The 21,083-nt window shown below is 34.1% G+C and overlaps 1 protein-coding gene across 10 annotated transcripts in view; it reads left to right on the plus strand.

Moving 5' to 3' along the window:
- Positions 1 to 21,083, plus strand: part of DMD (dystrophin) — a 922,945-nt gene that overhangs the window by 271,767 nt on the left and 630,095 nt on the right. For all 10 annotated transcript variants that reach the window (XM_032679549.1, XM_032679551.1, XM_032679556.1 and 7 more), the window contains 7 exons: positions 365 to 520; positions 2,868 to 3,038; positions 4,204 to 4,386; positions 5,907 to 6,041; positions 6,648 to 6,797; positions 13,760 to 13,921; positions 19,967 to 20,077. In XM_032679549.1, coding sequence (XP_032535440.1) covers positions 365 to 520; positions 2,868 to 3,038; positions 4,204 to 4,386; positions 5,907 to 6,041; positions 6,648 to 6,797; positions 13,760 to 13,921; positions 19,967 to 20,077 — 1,068 coding nt within the window. The remainder of the gene's footprint in view (positions 1 to 364; positions 521 to 2,867; positions 3,039 to 4,203; positions 4,387 to 5,906; positions 6,042 to 6,647; positions 6,798 to 13,759; positions 13,922 to 19,966; positions 20,078 to 21,083) is intronic.

A 21,083-nucleotide genomic window follows, 5' to 3' on the forward strand; every position in this document is an offset into this window, starting at 1 on the left:
TGTGAATAGAAGATCTAGGCATTTTTCATGTATTCAACCAAAACCAGGGAAGCATTGTAAAAAATACAGTATATGTAATCTAACATTATATATGTGGGTTTTTTCAGTACATGCATAAAATTTAAAAATCAAATAATACATATCTTACAAATGAATTTTGTTTGGTATAGCATAGCTCATCACATAAGAGCTGCTCATTCTTTTTTAATTTATTTTCATAGGTAAATCTGTTGATTGTGCTCATTTGACTGGAGATCTGGACCACAGACTTGACAGAATGTGATGTAGCCATGTTTTCATAGGGATAACTGTATCTGAAAATTTGTGTGAATGGCACTTACCTAATCTTTTCCCATTCTTTTAGGCTTTAGTAAATGATATCCAGACAATCCAGCCCAGTTTGAACAGCGTTAATGAGGCTGGGAAGAAAATGAAGAGTGAAGCAGAGCCAGAATTTGCTTCCAGAATAGAATCAGAACTAAAGGATCTCAATGCTCAATGGGAACACATTTGCCAACAGGTATCAAGTCTCCTGCTGTGACTGGTTCTTTTTAGATTAAATATCAGGTTTCTCATTGTCAGAATCTGTCCTTCTATGCATATCCAGTAGATATGAAACCGAATTTAGACATATTTGGTTCACATTAATTAAACTTACATTTAGGAATTGTAATTTAGCATGCAGTAGTATATGTGAAGTATATTCATCTAAATTATAGAACAATATCTTACTATTTTTATAACAAAGTTGCATACTAATATCTTAGATCTTAGAAGCAATATAATTTATGGCTCCTGAAAAATTAGATTTTTGAAAGTGTTTTTTAGGCATTTGCCAAAAAAATCAAGTTCTGTATTTAGTTCTGTGTTTTCTTCTGCATTACTGTAATCACATGTCATTACTCCAGATGAAATAAGACAGTAAAACAGTGAAGAGTTCAGAATTCAATAACTTGGAATTGAGAGTACACGCACATACACGTATATAAATTGTTCTCCAGTAGTCACATGAATTTGAAAGAAAGGGGCATAACAGGAGAGGATGGTTCTTTTATTTTAATTAAAGACATTATTAGTAAGTAACTTTACATTATCAGGAAACTACAAATTGCTATTATTTAATTGATGGCATTTGGATTCTTATTCTTTATGATAGTTGAAAGGAAATGTCTTTCATGTTGTATTACTTTTAAATTTTTCCTACCTGCTTATTCTCTTGTCTACCTTTTTAATGTATATTTGTGGAAGAGTAAAACTGTTACCTTTTAAGGTGGTCTAATATTTTCTAAAATTATTATTATTCACTTTACATATGAAAAACAGTTTCTATTTTTCTAATAAACATAGTTATAAAAAATTGACCTTTGAAATCTGTAAGACATTTTAGTGATGCAGTTCTGTAGTCTTTCCCCTTTAACTACTATGGAGTATTTAACAGCTTATTTTTGTGATATTAATAATTTAGATGCCCTTGCACTTCTCTCACAGAAACTTAAAGTATTTCCTTATGCATTTAGAAGTCTGTCACAGTTTTCTTCTGAATTCCCTGAAAATCTACCTGCAATAATTTCATTCAATACACAGCACAAATTATTGCCTCTCGGTGGGCATTTCTAGCACAACTTCTTCTGTATAGCTATTAAAATATATGAGTAGTAAATATAAAAATCAGTTTCATCTGTGGGGAAATCCTTCTTGAAAGGATTTGGAAAAGTCAGTTTGAGTTGATATGCATGCAGTTAACACGACTGTGAGAGCTGACAATTGACATTCAGATAGTCTTTTCAAGTGTCTTCTGGTACTGTGACAGAGGAGGAGGCAATTTTGCAGGGCCACATACAGTTCTGCTTTTATACTTGCTGATTGTTACTCTGTTTTGTTCTGTAAAACAACATTTTCATAAAACAGCATTTATGTTAAACAGGCAGTCCTCAAGGATGAGTAACAAACCAATAAACATCAGCAATTAAGACCAAATACTAAGATAATTCCTCCTCATATTACTGAAAATAATGTTTATTGAAGCAGCACCAAAAAGCAGGATATTGGAGCCATCAGCTCTGAAGGTCCAACTCTGAAAATGGCACCAGTGCAACTTACTGCTTTTGTTGTAAATTTAATTCTGTTGAAAGATGGTAAATGGATCAGTCAGTTAGGGACAGTTTTGATAAGCTGCTGCACAATTTGTAGACTTAGAGAATGGTTTGGGATGGAAGGGATCTAAATTATCATCTAGTTCTATTTTTATATGTGATCTATATGACCCCTGTATAGTGATTGGCAAAGGATTTGTCAATAGTATTTTTCCCTTTAAGATAAATAGTTTCTTCTACTAAGAGATTGGGTTTTTTACTTACCTATTTTTAGGATATGCCCTTCTCTGGGACATCCATTAATGACTTCTGAAGAAAGATATGCACATTTCTTTGTTGTCTAGTAAGTTGCATTCAAACTAGTTAGAAGGTCATCTGACTTCATAGCTCAAGAGCCTCTGGTTTCATCCTGGATGCACTTTCAAAGTCTCCCATAGTTATTCTTTTTACATCTTTCAGAAGGTAGTCCCTGGATTATGTTTGTTTTCCAGATTTGCTTTCAGATGACATCAGCATATGGTGTAGATTCTTGTTCTAGGATCGTTAAAAACTCATTCTGGACAGCAGTGGTTCACTAAAAAAAAAAGAAGTATACACATGTGTAATACTTTCTTGATTACCTGTTATTAACATCTATCTAATTACTCATTAACATTTTCCTAAGTACAGCAATGTTATTAGTATGGGATTTAATTTAGTTCTTTTCAGGCTAAAATATTGTCAAGTTTGTACAGTAGCTTTGCTTCAAGTACCATGTAATCTTTTTTCTTAAAGGCCTATGCTAAGAAGGCTGCATTAAAAGGTGGTTTGGATAAGACTGTGAGTCTCAGAAAGGATTTGTCAGAGATGCATGAGTGGATAACACAAGCTGAGGAAGAATATCTGGAAAGAGATTTTGAGTATAAAACACCTGAAGAATTGCAGAGAGCTGTTGAGGAACTGAAGGTAAAAATGAACTAATTCCTTGAGCTGTGTTTAAAGTTCTTTTTGAAGCTTTCATTGTAAAGAAAGTCTTTCTTTTAGGAAGGTTTTATATAGAACACCTGTTATGGATTTCCTAGTAAATATTCTATACCCAGATGAAGTACAGCTGTGTTCAGACTGTGACACCTTGAGCTGTGCAAATAACCAGATCATTTGCCATGCATCCCTTCACCTGCTCCTGATGATCTTTTCCCCAAAGGATTGCAGCCACCTTTCCTCTCACACAGCAGAGGAAATCTGGATCAGAATTCCTTGTTCATCCTGCATCCCATTCCTTCCCACAGCTAGGAAAGCTGAAAGCCAAGAGCAACCTAGTAAACTTCTTCTGGCAATGGCAGCCTGGTCCCAGTTATTCTGGTTCATCAACTTCCTCAGACCCAGAGAGAAAGAAAGTTGTCAGGGATATGGTTTTGGTTTAATGTTTTTAGGCCAGGGAGCTCTCATTATAAATTCTCTTGAAGACTTGTACACTCTGATGACACTGTGTATACATCACTACATTTCCAGTAGTGATATGATTCCAGTCACAGACATGAGTAAGTACTCAGAGGAAACAATGTAAGATATGAAAATCTTATAACTTATTAATGAGTCTGTATAGCAAAGGAGAAAATAGCAAAAGTGTGAAATATATACTAGAGAAGAACTATTTTCTCAATTTATCTTTAAATGTAAGTTAATGACAGTGAGTAGGAGAGAAAAATCATTCAGGAATATTTTCCTTTTTTTCTGCCTTGCTTGTGATTTTACCTTTAAAACTGGTACATGAATTTGTTCTGCAACAGATTTTTTTTGTCATTCGTGATTCACAAATTATGATGGCAAAGGTATTTGAAGCATTTCTTGGGGGAAAAAAAAATAAATTGAAGTGTTTCACTAGTCTGAGAGCTCCAGAACACTAAACAGTTGTGAGATGTTAATTGTATTGAGTATTGTGTATTGGCAACGAAGTGAAACAAAAGTTTTTTGGATGCATTCAAGATTATGTCAGAAAGTCTGGGAATAAAATGGCTCTTCTGTTGTGTTTTGTTTTGTTGTTGCAGGATTGTTTGGGGTGTTTTTCTTCCTCTAGAATTCTATCAGAGACTTCTAACAGAGAACTAAATTTCCTTCTTTTGCTTTTCAGAGGGCAAAGGAGGAAGCCATGCAGAAAGAAGTGAAAGTGAAACTTATTACAGATTCTGTTAATAATTTTATAGCAAAGGCTCCACCTGCAGCCCATGAGGCTTTGAAAAAGGAGCTTGATGTTCTGATTACCAGCTACCAGCAACTCTGCAGCAGATTGAATGGAAAGTGGAAGACTTTGGAGGTTGGATATCTTGTCAGTCATTGTATTTATAGCCCTTCTAAGTGCAAAAAAAGTGAGGTAGAGAGCACATAATCATATGAGATCTTAAGTAGCTCAGTGCTATCCTCGCTTTATGAGCCATGCACAACATTATTTTCAGAATCATATATGCTGGAGACCCATGTTAAAAGAGAAGCCTCAGACATGACTCTTAGATCAGAGGCAGGAATGGCTACTCAGTGTTCTTATTCCTCCTGAGATCAAGCCAAGAATCTGGCTTTGTAGCAACCCTGTGATGTTGTCTTCAGCAGCTCCTCTGGGCTTGCTTCTCCCTCCATGGTTAAGGATTTTGATTGAATGATCCTGAAGCTGGATAGGTGGTGTTATCTCAGCAGGGGAACAGCATTTGATCTGCTGGCAAACTGAGTATGTCTTACTCATTTTGAGTTGACCCTGCCTTTTGGCCAACTCCACTGCAGATTCTTGACATAGGACTACTTGCATATTATGCAGTAGTCACAGAGAATTAGGTATGGTTTTTTGGCTGTGAACTAATTTGCACTAACTAACCTCATACATGACAATAATATATCAGGATAAAATTTATCTTATCTAAATTTCAGTGTGGAAAATTAGGTGTCTAGTCTAAACTAGCAATCTGTATTTCCCCTGATCATTGATGATGTATAGTTGCATGCTAATATCTATCCCTCTATAACTGCCTCCTAGATCAGACACATTTGATGTGAGCTAAGTTAGTTAGGTGAGAATGAATTGCACTCTGAAAAGCTTGATCTACCAAGAGCATAATGTATTTCAACAACATTATTTTAACTTTTACTAACAAAAAAAAAAAAAGGAGGAACAAAAAGATGATTTATGGGGAGTTTAAACATTTTGTTTGTGTATAAAGTGCTGGTTTTGTCTGCTTATTTGAGTATCTTTGGGCACTGTATAAATAAAATATTAGACAATAATTTAATTCCAGGGGAAAAGAACATTTTATAACATTATGTTTAGTACTCTAGCACTTAAGTGGTCTATAAATTGCATTAAATGTGGTTTCAAATTAATTTCCATAGAGATTTCAGTCTGAATTCTTGAAAGCTGTGGTTTTAGACATTTTATGAACCTGTGCTTTAAGTAAGTAATATATATAGAATAAATAAGCAATCTAACTGCATTTTATAATAAAGACATACACTTCCAACATGATTATTTAAAAATTCTGTTAATTTTTATATTTATATAAGAAAATTTTACAGAAAACATATAAAGTGGATAATTCATGAGACAGAAAATTCAAGTTGTGTTTTGCAGAAGTGTTCACTTTTCCTGTTGTCTTCTGTGGTTTTGTTCTGTTTAGCATTTTATATTAGTTTGGATCATATGAGTATTGGGAAAAAAAATAACTATATGGCTCCATAACCATCAGATATCAACCATATTGTTTTGGGGATAAAGCATGGTTGTTTTCACTATTTTAATGCGTGAAAGTTAGCTGTGAGATTTTCAACCTCAATAAATGTTTTCTTCATCAGGAGGTATGGGCATGTTGGCGTGAATTATTGTCGTATTTGGATGCAGAAAATAAATGGTTGAATGAGATTGAACTGAAACTCAAGGCAACTGAAAATGTCCAGGGAGGTGCAGAAGAGATTTCTGAGTCTTTAGATGTAAGTGCTGTCTTAAATAATACCAAATCACATGAACTGATAAATTGTAAATCACGTGGCATGCTAAACAAACTATGAATCAACATTCTGTATGAACAAGGTGAGAATATTTGGAAAGTCCTATGTTCTCACTTGATTCAACAAATGAGTTTTTGAATTCAAATCCACCTAAGTGAAACAGTGATTAAAACCTTTCAAATTTGTAGAAATTAAGTTAATGGTTTTAGTGGACCAAAATATAAAATGTCGCATTGATATTCCATTTTTGCTGTTGAACTTAATCCATCTAGATACTCAAGTTTTTCATATTGAAATATTCAACATATGTACTACAAATACTCTCACTGAACTCACTGAGCATAGTCCACATTTTAAAATCAAGCAGACAATTTATTGCATTGTGAAAAATCTTTGGGTTTGGTACTAATTAGTACAGAACATTTGTTTTCAAAGCATGGGACATAAGTATTTTATCTTTTTTTCCCTACTTTTATTGTGTATGAAATGTGAAATTTCTTTTTTACATTTTTAAGGCAAATTATGATTGCTCTGTAAAATGTTATTTACAAAAAGGAAAATATACCACTTTTTTTAACCTTTTTTCAGTCTTTGGAACGTTTAATGAGACATCCAGAAGATAATCGCAATCAGATTCGGGAATTGGCTCAGACTTTAACAGATGGTGGAATCTTGGATGAATTGATCAATGAGAAACTTGAGAAGTTCAATACTCGATGGGAAGAACTTCAGCAGCAGGTATATTTAATAACTGACCTGTCTTCCAGAGGACAGTCTAGCACCATTTAAAAAAAAAAAAAAAAAAAAAAGAAAAAGTTATCTTGTTGGTACCGTTCCTAAACAGTACACTTCAAACAATTGTGTTAGAAAGGGTTTGCCTATGTGTGGTGGGCTAACTCCAGTAGGTAGCAAAGCACCACATGGCTGCTTGCTCCTTTTCCATGTCTCCTGGTGCAATGGAGGAGATTATAGAAAAGAAAAAAAGCAAGAAAACTCACGGATTGACGTGAAGACAATTTAATAAGTGAAAGAACAAAAGGGGAAAAGCAAGTGATACAGAACAAATCACCCCCAGGAGACTAATCTCCAAGCAATGGCAATTTGAAAAACTTTCCCCCACCTCCTTTTATTGTTGAGCATGACTCTGTGTGGAGCAGAATCTCTCTTGGGTCCATTCATGTCAGCAGTCCTGGCTGTGTGCTTTCCAAGCCCATTACTCACCCCTGCCTGCTCACTGGAAGGGGCAGAGTGAGGAAGAGAAGACCTGGGCACTGTGCAAGAACTGCTCAGCAATGGCTAAAACATCCCTCTGTTATCAACACTGTTTTGGCCACCAATCTGAAACACAGAAGCATATGGGCTGATGTGAAGAAAATTAGCTCAGTCCCAGCCAAACCCAGTAAAATAGGTAACACTAAAATTTCAAAATTGAAGTGAATTTAATCTTCAATTACATATTTAGAGATGATTTCTCTGGCAAAACTCTTGTCAAGAAGCAAATTATTTTCCAAATTAAAAATGAGTAACCCCTCTTAAAGATGTATTTTTTACTAAACAATAAATAAGAGTATTTGTATCAATGAAAGATTTTATAAAGGCGCTTCAATATAGAAACATGTGTAGCACAAAGAGAATCAAAACTATCAATATGCTAGAAGTGTCAGGAAGGTGCTCAGTCCTTGGTAAAGATCAGAAAGAAATTATTAAGGAAAGACCTAGTGAAGGATACAGAGTTTTTATGATTGGAACCAGACCATGTTCGAAGATGGTCAAAAATTACTCAGTTACAATGATGTAAATGGTACGCAAGTAAGGATTTTTGGAAAGCCACTGTATTAGAATGATAACAATCTACCATGACAATGAAAAATTGTCTGCTTTTTTTGTGATATTTGAAATATAGTTGTTCTTGAAAACAGTGGAAGTAAAAACACTGCAGTAAAAACTAAGGGAGTGTCCTCAACTGCTCTGAGAATAAACTTGAAGGACAGGGAGGAAAAGAGCCTGGTGGTAGTTCTGGTGCAGTGCAAGTATTTCTTTTTTTTTTTCCTGACTTGGAGGAAAAAACTGAGAAAATTTGAAGGAGAAAACAGGAGGCTTCCAGTGTGTGAAAACATTAATTTTTAATAGTCTTGCTGAGTGATGGTTGAATACTATTCAGTATTCACTATCATAGGCATTAAATCAAAAATCATGAAAACTGCAGGGATTTAATGTGAAAAGTACAACATGAAGATGTGTGAAATTCTGGAAATAATTTGAATGAATATATAAGCAAAATATATTAGAAATTTATTCACTGCTTTCCAGGTTTTTCCAAATATAACCAAAGTATTGAGGCGCAAGTCTTTTTTGAAAGCTTATTTGAAAGCTCAATCTGATATTTAGTAGTTAAATACTAATGGTGAGACCTGACTCTGAAGTAGAAAACCCCTTTTTTTGCATAGGTTCCTGATACTGAATTTTGGGTGCTGTTCATGTAGTCTGTTGAAATCCAAACAGCGTGCATCCTTCTTGCATAAAAATATATTACAGGCACATAACACGATTCAGCTCGTGTTCAAGGTCACTTCTACTTCAGACAAGCTAGTGGGCTATCCTAATGTGATGAAGTTATTTGGTTTTATTTGAAAATTGTGCAGGTAATTACCAAGACAATAAGCTCATGAGGACAGAGACTGATATGGGAAATATTTATTCACTACTAATAGAGCAACCAAACCAACCCACATTCAATGTGAATAATACTGCAAGACAATGCAGCTTTGCTAGTGAGATAGAGATTCATTTTTCAAGGCAGATAATGGCTTTATGTTTGTATGCCTTATCTTCCTTAGTTAACAAAGACTGAGTGTATTTAGTTTGCTTTTTAACATTTGAGGATGACTGATAAGCAAGGAATACCCTATAGTTACTTTTCAAGGACTGATTCACTTACAACTCTATATATGGTGCTAAGAAGCATTGAAGAATTTGAAGCTAATATTGCAATTAGCTATGATTAGCTATGATGAAAGTGATTTACATCCTGTCCAGCAAACTTTAAAAATGTCAATCAGATATTCTTGAGACTATGCTTGCAAAAACCTGCGCAAAACATTGTTCAGATGGCTTTACACCAGATTCAATTATTATTGTTGGGTGCTGTCTCTTCATTTCTTTTAGGACTCTCCTGAAAATTGCCTTCTTTTTCTTTCAAAGAGCACGCATTCATCATTTGACACAATTTTTTTGTTGTGCCCTCCTCTCAAGAGGAGAAAGGGTATTTCATGCCCCATCTCTGTGTGATTGCCTTGAAGGCTGCTAAGCAGCTGCGTTTAGGAGTTCTGAGGCATTACGTGTCTGCAGTGATAACCTAAAGAGATAGAGAAGTCCTCTTAGGTATAGTTTGCTGTTTTGGAATACAGTTGATCAAAGATGAATATAACTTAATGGATGAAAGATCAAATATTTGTAGGCACTTTCTTGAAAAGCACATTGAGAAATATTCGTGGAATTTGCAGAATTAGTTCTAACTGGGAGGGTATTAAAAATTCCTGGGTCCAAAATTAATACTTTGAATTTAAAAAAAAAAAAAATGTCTAAACACAAACTCTAATCAACTCTGATTCCAAACAAAAGCAGAGATTAACATATTAACAATTTGATGAATGACTTACAGAGAGGTTGTAATATATCTCAGACACAACCATTATAACACCAAGAATCAGGTTAAATTTTAAAGTAAAGTTAAGAAGAAATTTAAAGTTTCCTAACTTTTAACCTTTTGACTTTACCGTGTGGTAAAGTTATTTCTCAATAATAAGAGACCCAAAACTGAGGGGGGAAAAGACAAAACAAAACAAAAAAAAACCCAAACAAACAAAAAAAAAACAAACCAAAACAAAAAAAAACCCCAAACCCTAACATTTCTGCCTTTCTTAACGGACTATTTTCCATGAGCTTGAACTGTATCTTATAAGCTAATTAATGAATTTTCATCTGCATTTGGAATAAATATGCCATGTGGTAAAAGTACTATAATTTTCAAAAAAAGTTTTGTTCAATTTTTGTCCCACAGCACAACTACTGAATACTGCCTCAACTACACTACTTGGTTTTAACCACAAAATTCTAACCAACATCTTAGTAACTGTGTGTGTGACTAATGTCATTAAATACATGAAATGTATTATTTAAGCAAAAAGTGGCAATGTCTATAAATGGAGCTTTTTAATATTCAACATCAAGGAATGAACTATAGTCATAAGCAACTGTTTGAGCACCTTCAGTTTTCCTGTTTTTTTGAACACCTCTCAGTACAGCCTTTCCCTTAGGATGGTATTTTTTATGGGTAATATGCAATGTTACTTTTTCTTGCATTTGCCATTGACCTTTGTTAAATTTTAAACAGGTTTATACAATATCTCATATCATAAAAAATGTTATGTTTAGAATGAAAAAACTGAAAAACTATAAAAACCTGTATAGACTTAAAATTCCCTAAATATTTTTCTTTTATCTTTCATTCTTATAGTGCCTAACAGCAGGGGTTTTTTTCCTTTGATTTTGTTTTCCTTGACAGCTGTCAGCATTTCACTGGCTCAGAAATAATTAAACAGTTGGTTATTTTCCTGAAATTTTCTATTTAGCAATTAATTGTTAGACACTTCTCTTTAGAGACCAGAGCCTTCAGCTTTATTGACTATGATCTGATAGCAGAGCCAGAGCTTCTTGTTGTGTCCCATTTATACAATGTGATGTTAAACCATCTATTTGTTTCACAGGGAAATAGAAGGATCATAATCTTTCAGGAAAAAAATAAACAAACAAAAAACCCCACACCCACCCAGAACATCATAAATGAAAATATTTTTGTATTATAGTATATAAAATTTCAACTCTCACTTTTCTTTAAAAAATATGCTTATATAAATTTTCAGATGGACAGACATAAGAGTTTCAAGGAAAAAATTGAAACTCAGGTTCACAGATGTAAGTGAATAGTATGATTGCCCCTTTTTGTAAAGCATTCTGATGCTTATCTCCAGCAACTTAAAGCAGCACCTGTTTATATCTGAGAAGATCATCTCAACTATGAAGGTGCCATTTCCCAGCATTTGACTGTATGGCTCTTCTCCTGCTGCAAAAATAATTCCCCTCTTTGACCACTGCACTCACATCTCGACCTGATATCACCCATCCACCTAAAGTGGTCACAGCTTTGGGAAAAACGTACTTTCACCTCACTTAGAAGGTACAAAATGTCACACAAGTTCTCAGGCTGTAATCAAATTCTCTCTGAGGACAATGAAAGGTTAATGTTTTGTCTTTGTGTGTGTCGTGTTCACATAAAGATATCATAAGCATGAATATATAATTATCTGACTTCGTATTTGTTTGAAATCAAATTGTAAAAGTTCAGCCACACTTGGAAAGCATTTGTTGGAATGTTTTCTTAACTTTATCATCTTTAATATTTGATCTATGATGGGAATGTTTTGCTTTTTCCAGTTGTATTCTAAAATGAGATTTTGATAGACATATGCTGATATCAGCACAGAGATGACAATCTTTCATCACTGTATATTTGTCATACAATTTTAAGACATTGTGAATTTACATGCACTCTACTTCATTGCATGCCTGCAGTCTGCTTCTGAAGCTGGCAGCAAATATACCTGTACTTAAGCAATTCCCTGGTTGCAAATAGTAGTTAGCATGGGTCAGCATTTAACAGGGGTTCAAAGCTTCAGGTATTGCTATAAAAATAGTTTTTCGGATGGACTTAACATCAAATTTGTGTCCAGTATGTTGAATTCTCCAGAAAGCACAAGCACTTATTTTAATGACTCATAAGAATGGAACTTTTGCATGCTAGTCCTACCAGATGACCACAGAGATCAGTAAAGACAGAGAGGTTACCTGTGGGCTGTAGAAAGCTACTTATCCTGTTTTGTGATTTAATGTGACTTTCAAACTACCGTGTAGTGACGCAGATGGATTGATAGAGAGTATCTTAGCCAGGCTTACAAATTGATAGTAATGAGTGCCAAGGTAAATGGAAACTGTGTTTTTTAAGTTCAGCTGTGGTTTTTTTGAACTCGCTGCTTTGAACAGGCTGAGAACATTAATATAAGAATCTCAAATCAGATGAAGATAAAAAGTCATTTAAGTAGCATGTATTAATACTGTATTGTGAAGTTACACTGTTTTAATGGTTCATTTAGTAGGGTAATAATACCTTGGTGGCTTAGGTGCTCCCATTAACACTGACAGCATGAGTCTGATATGTAAAGCTGCTCAGTTCCCCAGAAGGTTCCTGGAACTGGCAGTGATACAAGATTATCTGATCAGTTGTTCTGAAATAGCACAAAGCAGCTTACAAAAACAAATATAGAAAATACTGGTTGGATCCCTATCCCTTAACTAAGTCAAATAGCTAGCGAGAATGCTCACATGAAATAATCTTTCTCATTTGTTACGTATGAAGCTCTAGAAGAATCTGAGCTCCATGAAGAAGGTACAGATATATCAAATATTCTCACTGAAGTGCTGAGAGATATTTTTGTTCAAGGCAAGAGTTTTAATAGGTATGAAATCAAATTAAAGTATAGCTTGCTCACCAGAGAGAAAAAGAGCGATTTGACTTGAAAAATGGCTAGACACCTGGAAATGTTATTTAAAGAGTGCCTCCTTTCTCCTTTGATTCATGTCAGAGAAAGTTAGTCACTTTATTCTTTGGTCAGCAGTGTGGCTGAGCTTGTATAGAGAAAAACTATATTGCATTTGAGATTGTTCGTAATTACTGTGTGTTTTGTATAAAGCAGAAACTCTACTTAGGCAGTTGCTGTGGTCTGAGTAAAATATGGGTCTGCAGGTAGACACAATGACAGATGGAAGAAAGTAATATGTTATTTATTACCTGTTAAATGCCATATTAAGCTGTTACAAATAGTAGTTAAAGCTGACTCATTTATGTCAAGCACTTAAATATATGTGTATACTAAGGACAACTTGGAAGGAGAAATTACTGTTCTGATTTGTTGAAACATAAACTGGACTCCTTTGAAAGGAAAGAATCCTTCTCCAAAAAAGATTTGTGTAAAAGACTGTGGTAGACAATCCATGATGACACTGCTGGTGGGGTAGAAGCAAGAGTCAACTTTTTAATTTTTTTGACCCACAGGAGGAAAAAAGTAGGCATTGCTTTTTCCAAACAGCTATTTGTACTTCATATAAGAGAAGTCCATCTCAAGAGTGTCTTTATCCCTCTCACTTACTGAGGTGGATTGCCTCAGATGAGATTGTGATGACAGTAACCCTATTCTCAGTAAACAAAGTCTCTTGAATTATATAATAAGATCAGGAGGACCTCTCTGCCTCAGAAAGAAAGAGAACACTGTCAGGGTGGTTTTATTATGCAGCTTTACCAACTTGCACTCTGTATAGAAATATTCAGTTTATGCATTGGCTCTTCAGGATCCTACATTTTTTAGAACTTGTCTATGCAATCTGAGTGTTGTTTGTTTGTTTCTTACCAAGAGAACTGAATGGGTGGCAAAAAGATGCGCAATTTATCCTACAGAAAGGTGGATGAGCACAAGCCAGGAGTCCTATATTTGATTCTTTGCCTGAATTTTGGGGAAAAAAAAGTGTGGGGAAAAATGTATTATATGCATTATTTCTGTGAATACTGATAACACTGTCATTGTTTTTAGGCCGTGAGAAGACAGAAAAGTCTTGAACAGAGTATTCAATCTGCACAGGAGACTGACAAAACCCTGCGCTTAATCCAAGAGTCTCTCGCTGTTATTGACAAACAGCTGACAGCCTACACTGCAGACAGAGTGGATGCAGCACAGGTCCCTCAGGAAGCACAGGTAAGGTATATACAGGTTGAGCTGATGTGTTTACTAGTTTTCTTAATCAACCGAAGAGTGTTTGGTGTTTGGTTGTCTCTCAGCCTCTTATTAAGGAGGATTTGCAACATGATCAGTAAGAAAGTGCAAGTAAATTTTGTGTAGGATTACTTTGAGAAGTTTAAGCTACTCTTCTAGTAAAGTCATATCTTCCTTCTGATTTGTATACCTGTCCAGAAGATGCAAAGAGCTATGAATGTCATGGAAGACTATGCAGTAAATTTAAAATTACTAGGATAAAAAATGTGACTCTTTAAAATCTGGTTCCCGTTCTTGTAAGAAGAAACTCATCATCCTCACTACTCTTAGGTGGCTCTTTTATAAAGTTGATTATGTGGCTTAGGGTTTGTTACTAAATTATTGCAACGTAGACAACATTGTTAATTATTTCATAATGTGCACATAAAGGTACTTATATTCAATTTTTTACAACTCACATAAGTCCAATAGAAAAAGCTTTTAACATTTTTTCTTCACCCTTTCTTCAAAGGGGCTTATTCATCCTTTGAAATAAAAATGTACATCTAATTAACATCTTTACTCTTTCATACCATCTATAAGATCTGCTTTTCTGTAGCATGGAAAGGGCAAGAATAGAAAAATAAAACCGAACATCTCTGCTATAAAAATATCAACAGTCTACAATATTATATACAAGAACTTTTCTGTTAATTCCATCTAAATTTAGACAGTCAGATTACAAAAGTAGAAAAACAGGCAAAAAAAAAGCCAGAGGGAAGTTGAAAACAACTATTTTATAATTATTTTAGAAAAAACATTCAATTATGTTTTTTCTGACATACCTATAGAGTTTTAAATCATTCAAAAAAGTGAGTATGTATGGAGTAGGTGATCTTAAATATATTCAGAACTCTCCTTTAAAGAAATAAAGGTTACCATGTCTTTTGAATTAAGATATAGATAGGTGTATATCTTAATTTCAGTTGCTTTTCGTACGTGTATGTGTGTGTTAGTAGGTACATGCAGATATTTTTATGTGTATATATGAATTACAAATGCTATATTTAGAAAACAGGATCATATTCGCATTCAGTCTGATAAGATCAGATTTAGACAAATTGTTTCAGTTTGAATCCTAAATAATGTTAGCTACCAGCTGACTCTCTTGAATTATTTTTCTTCTTCCTTGAAATATGAATAATGTAAACAATTTTTTAAATAAGATACAAATTAACATTTGTTAAAGATGTATCAGTTTAATTTCTCATCTTGTAATTATATAAAGTGAATACATAAAGAAATTATATGAACATATGCTTTTTATTGTTTCTGGTGTATTTGGGCTCTTGCATGTTTCCCATGTCCCATGGATGCATTTGGTTTATGTGAATCCTCAGGTACAATATTGGCAACGATTACAGACTGTATAAAAGAAAGTAATTCAGAACTTCAACAAGTGAAGCAGCACAAAACTCACCCTTAATTAGCACACTTTGATAGGAAAATTTCGGCTCAGTGCTTTTGCAGAACTTGGGTTTTTTTCTTGAGATTTTATTGTCTGATGTCAAGTTCACCTGATTGTACTATATCCACTGTGGGAAAATCAGCATAGAGGTCTGCTGAGTTTTTCCCTTTCATGTTTTGATTTTATGGTGCCGGTGAGACCTAATGAAAAAAAAAAAACTTAATTAACAACTGCACAGATTTAATGCACACATTGAAGTTCTCTGAAGTTCAGTTGTGAAGTTATCTAAAATCCTTAGAGAGAAAGGGAATAAACAATCAATTTTATGTGGGTAAATACACTGAGTCATTCCTTTAGCAAACAGCCGTGGCAGCCGATGGCAGAATAAGCACAGACTGAATGGCCTCGTCTCCCGTGGAGCTTCTGCTGGCACAGGTCTTTTGTAGAGCTGAAAGCAGCTCATTCATCTAAGATACCCTGCAATAGTGTCTGCACAGCTGGAATGGGAATCTTGCAGTCAGTGATGTTGCTTTCTGGGCAGGGATCGGTTTATCCATGCTGAGGGATTCAGCAAACCGTTCAGCATTATGTGTTGCATTTCTAAAAGAACATATGGGAGAATTTATAATCAGAAAGCTGCTGAGAGTTTGGGAGCTCTCTGTGTTTGCTTCAAAAAATTCAAGTCTGTTTAGGGCATTGATGGGAGGATTTATCTCTGTTTCGGCTGATCAGAATTGTATCTGAATAAAACAAAATTATATTTAGCTCCTTTTTTTAAAGTGAAACGATCAGTTTAATTTATTAAGAAAATTGATAGAAGGAAAGGGGAGTCAAGTATGTGCTGTTCAACTTTTCCTTAGGATCACTTTTTGAATGTAAATTCTGTGTGCTTCTTACTCCACCATGTGGCACTGAGAATTTAATGCTGGAGAGCCAAGTTACCCAAATTATTTGCAATACAACTAAAGATGCTGTATGCAGACAAAACAATCTAACAGGAACCACACAGATAAATCAGTTCAGATTCCTCGAGGTCTGATGATAAAAAGAGCTGGAATTAGATAAATTATAAAGCAATATCCCAAAAGGAAAAGTTATTTCTTTGTTTGCTCGATCTCATGATCCCAGCAGAAGTCTTTAATATTTCTCAACTTACTAAGAAAATAAAGAGAATGAAGGCATCATCACAAAAATTTGTCAGTTGCTGACTTTTTTTCAGGTACTCTTTAACTGACAGGAAGAAAATAAATCTGTACTGAAAATATTACATTTATATGACAAAATATTTTCCAGATAATTATTTACAGCTTTGTTATTTAATAGCTTGTGTTGGGAGAGGGAATCTCTGCTATGTACTTCTGTTTAGTCAGAGTGACTATGTGAGGATTTTTATTATGGGAGAGAAAAATAAACTTATTTCACTTCTTACATGCATGTGACAAATCACTTGTCTGTTATTCTTCTGATAGACTTATGTAAAATGCAGTGTGGAGAGTAACTGAACAATATTACAGTTTTGGAAAACACGAATGTTTTTTCAATAAACTCCTTGGATAATTCCAGTTCTGTAGTGATAAGCACTTCTAAGTGAAGGTTGTTTTTAATCTGTATTTAAAATACTGTTGTGCTTTGTTCAAAACAGAAGTGAATTGATGATATAATGGCAGGATTGTTCAGTTGTTCAATATGTTACCTGACAAGAATCATGCCATACTTCATTGCCTTCAGACTAATATTTTGGGGCAAAAATAATTCACAGTCGTCTACTTAGAAAAATGTTAAAAGTGTTTACACTTACCTTTCCTCTGCTGGAAATTGTGACAATTGTTTTGTTCAGCCATGTGTGGATCAGTGGTCAGAGGGAAGAGCTGATAAGTGCTATTCAGAATCGTAAGCTTACATTTTGTTATGTATGAAGTTTGAATATCTATGCAGATTTCTGTACTATACAGGTTGTCAAACTACACGTATCCACAGCATCTAACACTGTGTTTTAACTGCATGGACTGCATTTTTCATGTCCAACTTGTTCAGTCTTGCCTTATCATTCATATTTTTACCCTCTGATGATTTTCTTTTCTCATTTGGACTCTTCAGTTAATATTTCTTGAAAATTAGTGTCCATAACTAAGTATGTGGTTCGTGATGAGATGTATATCATTCATGCTATAACATCATCATCTGTATGTGCTATATGCTTTTCTATAGATAGATAGATAGATAGATAGATGGATATATGAATAAGAGTTTTGCAAATTTCCTGAAAAATTACCTGTGATGGAAAATGATTGCCCTTAACCTGTAGGACACTAATTTATGTGCACTGCTACATGGTTATATACAGTACATTATATTCTGATATTCTAGAAATTAAATGAAGGTAAGTTTTACTCTTTATTAAAAAAAGAAAGGAAATAGACAAGAACCACTGAGAAAAGCAGAGAAAGGAATAACAGGAGAAAAAACTAGTGTTTTCTTGTGGATGTTAGAAGAAGTCAATTAAATAAATTCATGAGCCAAAAGAGATGAAAAAGTCAAAATGATCATGTCAAAATTGAATGCAAATGGGCATCTTTGGCAGGTGTCAAATTCTTTTGCATCTGTTCAGGACCGATTTAATCTTTCTGCCTGTGAGAAGCAATAGCAAACAAAAAAATAGAAATGTCTTCTTGCTAGAAGCTTTACTAACTTTTCTTTTAATCTTTCCTCTAATATGTTTGTTCTCTATAATTCTGCATTTTGATGTCAGAGTAGGTGATGCTTCATCTCTCTCCTGCAGAGCGATTTAAACAAGTAAGATAGAACAATCTCCCTGCGATGTCCCATAATACCTAATTGCTTAAACACTGCTCTTATCTGTACTGTGCTGTTCTGACCTATTCAGATAAGAACTGTTCAATTATATGCTTTCCATAGTGACTGAGGTTGAACAAAGGAAACTGGAAAATACAACCAAAAATCGGTTAGTTGATGAAATGCAGGAGCAAACTGTTGAAATACTGGATGTGATATGGATATTTTTTTTCTGACATTCAGACTTGCTTCTTCCTTTTATATACGTTTCTAACTTCCAAGACATCAAGAAATTACTTGGCTTTAGGTACTAAATAATGCTGTCACCACAAATTTGGTCCTTGTGCTACACAAAAATGGAAGCTAATCCTGTTAAAATTCAAGTACCTTTTTAAATTGGGAGTTATCTTTTAGTCATTTTGCTTTTACAAATACTTTGCTTCAGAAAAAATATTTTAATTCTTTAAATAGTACTGATAATTTCGAAACATAAATGTATTTTGGCAATTAGACTCAATAGTTTTCTGTATTTTTGTGAGTCTTTTTCTCTAAAACTTTAATACATTTTCCATATAACTTAAGCAGGTGAAAAACTACTTTCAGTATAGTATTGGAATATGTGGTATACAAGTCATTATAACTGTGTAATATCCCTATAAAGTAGACAGCATACAGTGTATGCAGCTTCATACTTAATAACCTATAAAAATATGATTAAAAATACATTTATTTTTACTAAATTTTTACTATTAAAGTTACTGTAGTGTAAGATAAAAGTATGTGCATATGATTAAAACTATACCTAGTCTTCAGAGTATCTGAAAAATGCTGCATAGAAAAAAAATAAATTATTAAATCTAAAATCACTTTTTAATGCAGGAGTAATGGCCTCAAATGCATGACCTGGTGGGAACATACCTTATCTTTATTTCATAGGGTAATATTTCTCAGTTGTGCTGTCTAACAATTCTGCTAATGGCAGTTTCTTATTTTCCAGCAGTTTAAACATAAAAATATATGAATCATCCTAAATTATACTGTTTCAATATATTTTGTGGGAATTCTTTTCCATTACATTGCACTAGGCAACACTGCTTAAGTTAATTGTTTCTTGTAAGATTGATTTGTGGTGAACTAAAAAAGCTGATATTTTTCCTGTGATCACTCACTGATTTTGCAGACAGAGATAACCAGAAACGTGTGTTAGAAAATGGATTAAGCTATTATGTTAATGAACTACAGGTCATTATGCATTTAGCATATATACAGATACTGAACATAGATTCTGGTCAGTATTATACCACAATTTGTATAGTTTTAGATATAACACAGCTCTCTAAGATGATGTTATACCTACAGGATATTTCAATCAGTTTTCTCCCAACTTGGCTGGTGATACTGTGAAAATAAGAAGAAATAAGAATAGTGAAGCAAATCAATTTTCTATATATTTTTTCTATGATTAATTTTTAATGTTTTTATCAATGAAAACTTGGTTTCCTTCAGAAAAAAGAAACCTATCCTGAATTCCTTAATCACCTTAGCCTTCTGCTGGACCTGCTCCAGGATATCCATGTGTCTCTTGTACTGAGAAGTCCAGATCTGGACACAGCATTCCAGATGCAGGGCAGAGTAGAGGGGCGGGATCACCTCCCTTGACCTGCTGGCAATGCTATATAGTCCAGTACTGCTGTTTAGTATGGTTAAAAATGAAATGTTCCAAATAATTTTAACAACATAAAATTTTCCTTCTAGCCCTGCTGATTGCTATATTTGTTTTCCAATAGAAAATACAATCTGAATTAACAAGCCATGAGATTAGTTTGGAAGAAATGAAGAAACGAAACCGGGGTAAAGATGCTGCCAAAAGAGTGCTTTCCCAAATTGATGTGGCACAGGTATACAAATTTTATTTCCTCTGTTTTTCTTTCACTCATTCAGATGACCAACATGAGTAGTACTATTACTGGAGTATGAAGTATTCTTGAGGTGTCCCTTCTGTATTAGCTGCTCCTTTCCAGCCAAAAAATTAGAGTGGTCAAAACCATCCATATCTTCTTACTACTCATTTTTTATCTTGCAGACTTCCTGCCTAGTTGGCAACAGTTTTAGGGTGCACAGAGGTGACATAACCAACTGGGAGGGACACTGTATGATAAGGGGTGTTTTAAATTTGCTGCAGTTGCAAGAAATAAAACTGCAATGAGGCTTTTTGATACACCTTTTGAGATATTTGAAAATATTTACAGTGGGAAAAAAAGAAGTATGTTAAAATATTTGGAAATATTTAGTGGGACTACATTTGAAATACAAATTATGCTGAGCAGCGCAATGCAGACGACAGATTAAAATGTTAGCTAATGCATTATTTCGTCTATCTTAAAAGGCATGAAATTAAAAAAGACTGAATTAACACTAAAGAAAAATACATATTTTTACCCGCTGGCGGTGGGTTCTTGACTATTTTGCGGTCTTTTTTTTTTCTGATGTTACTGCCAAAGTTCCTCAGGCTGCAAAACAAATTGACATCATTCATTAGGAAAAATAATTTTATTATGGCCATCTTTTTCTTCATCTCTGTCAAATAATTCTAAATATCTTTGTTTCAGTTTTATTTTTTTATTATGGATAACATTAAACTTTTTAGCAGTTAATTAATTTGAAATTAACAAATTGATTTTTTTAATGTTTCATCTTAGCTAGAAGACTAGCTTTTCTTTGCTGATAATATTTATGTTTCCATATTTTTCTGTCTTCCTTTACACTAAGTCAGCTTCTTATGGTCTCCATGGCAGCTGTGAAGTTGCCCATATTTCATCAGTGAAATGGAGGCATCAGATGTCTGTTTATCTAAATGTTTATAAATTCAACAGCATGCAAAGGAGCACTACCCTTTCTAGATGC

This window comes from Chiroxiphia lanceolata, chromosome 2 (genome assembly GCF_009829145.1).
Source record: "Chiroxiphia lanceolata isolate bChiLan1 chromosome 2, bChiLan1.pri, whole genome shotgun sequence".
NCBI classification, from domain to species: Eukaryota; Metazoa; Chordata; class Aves; order Passeriformes; family Pipridae; genus Chiroxiphia; species Chiroxiphia lanceolata.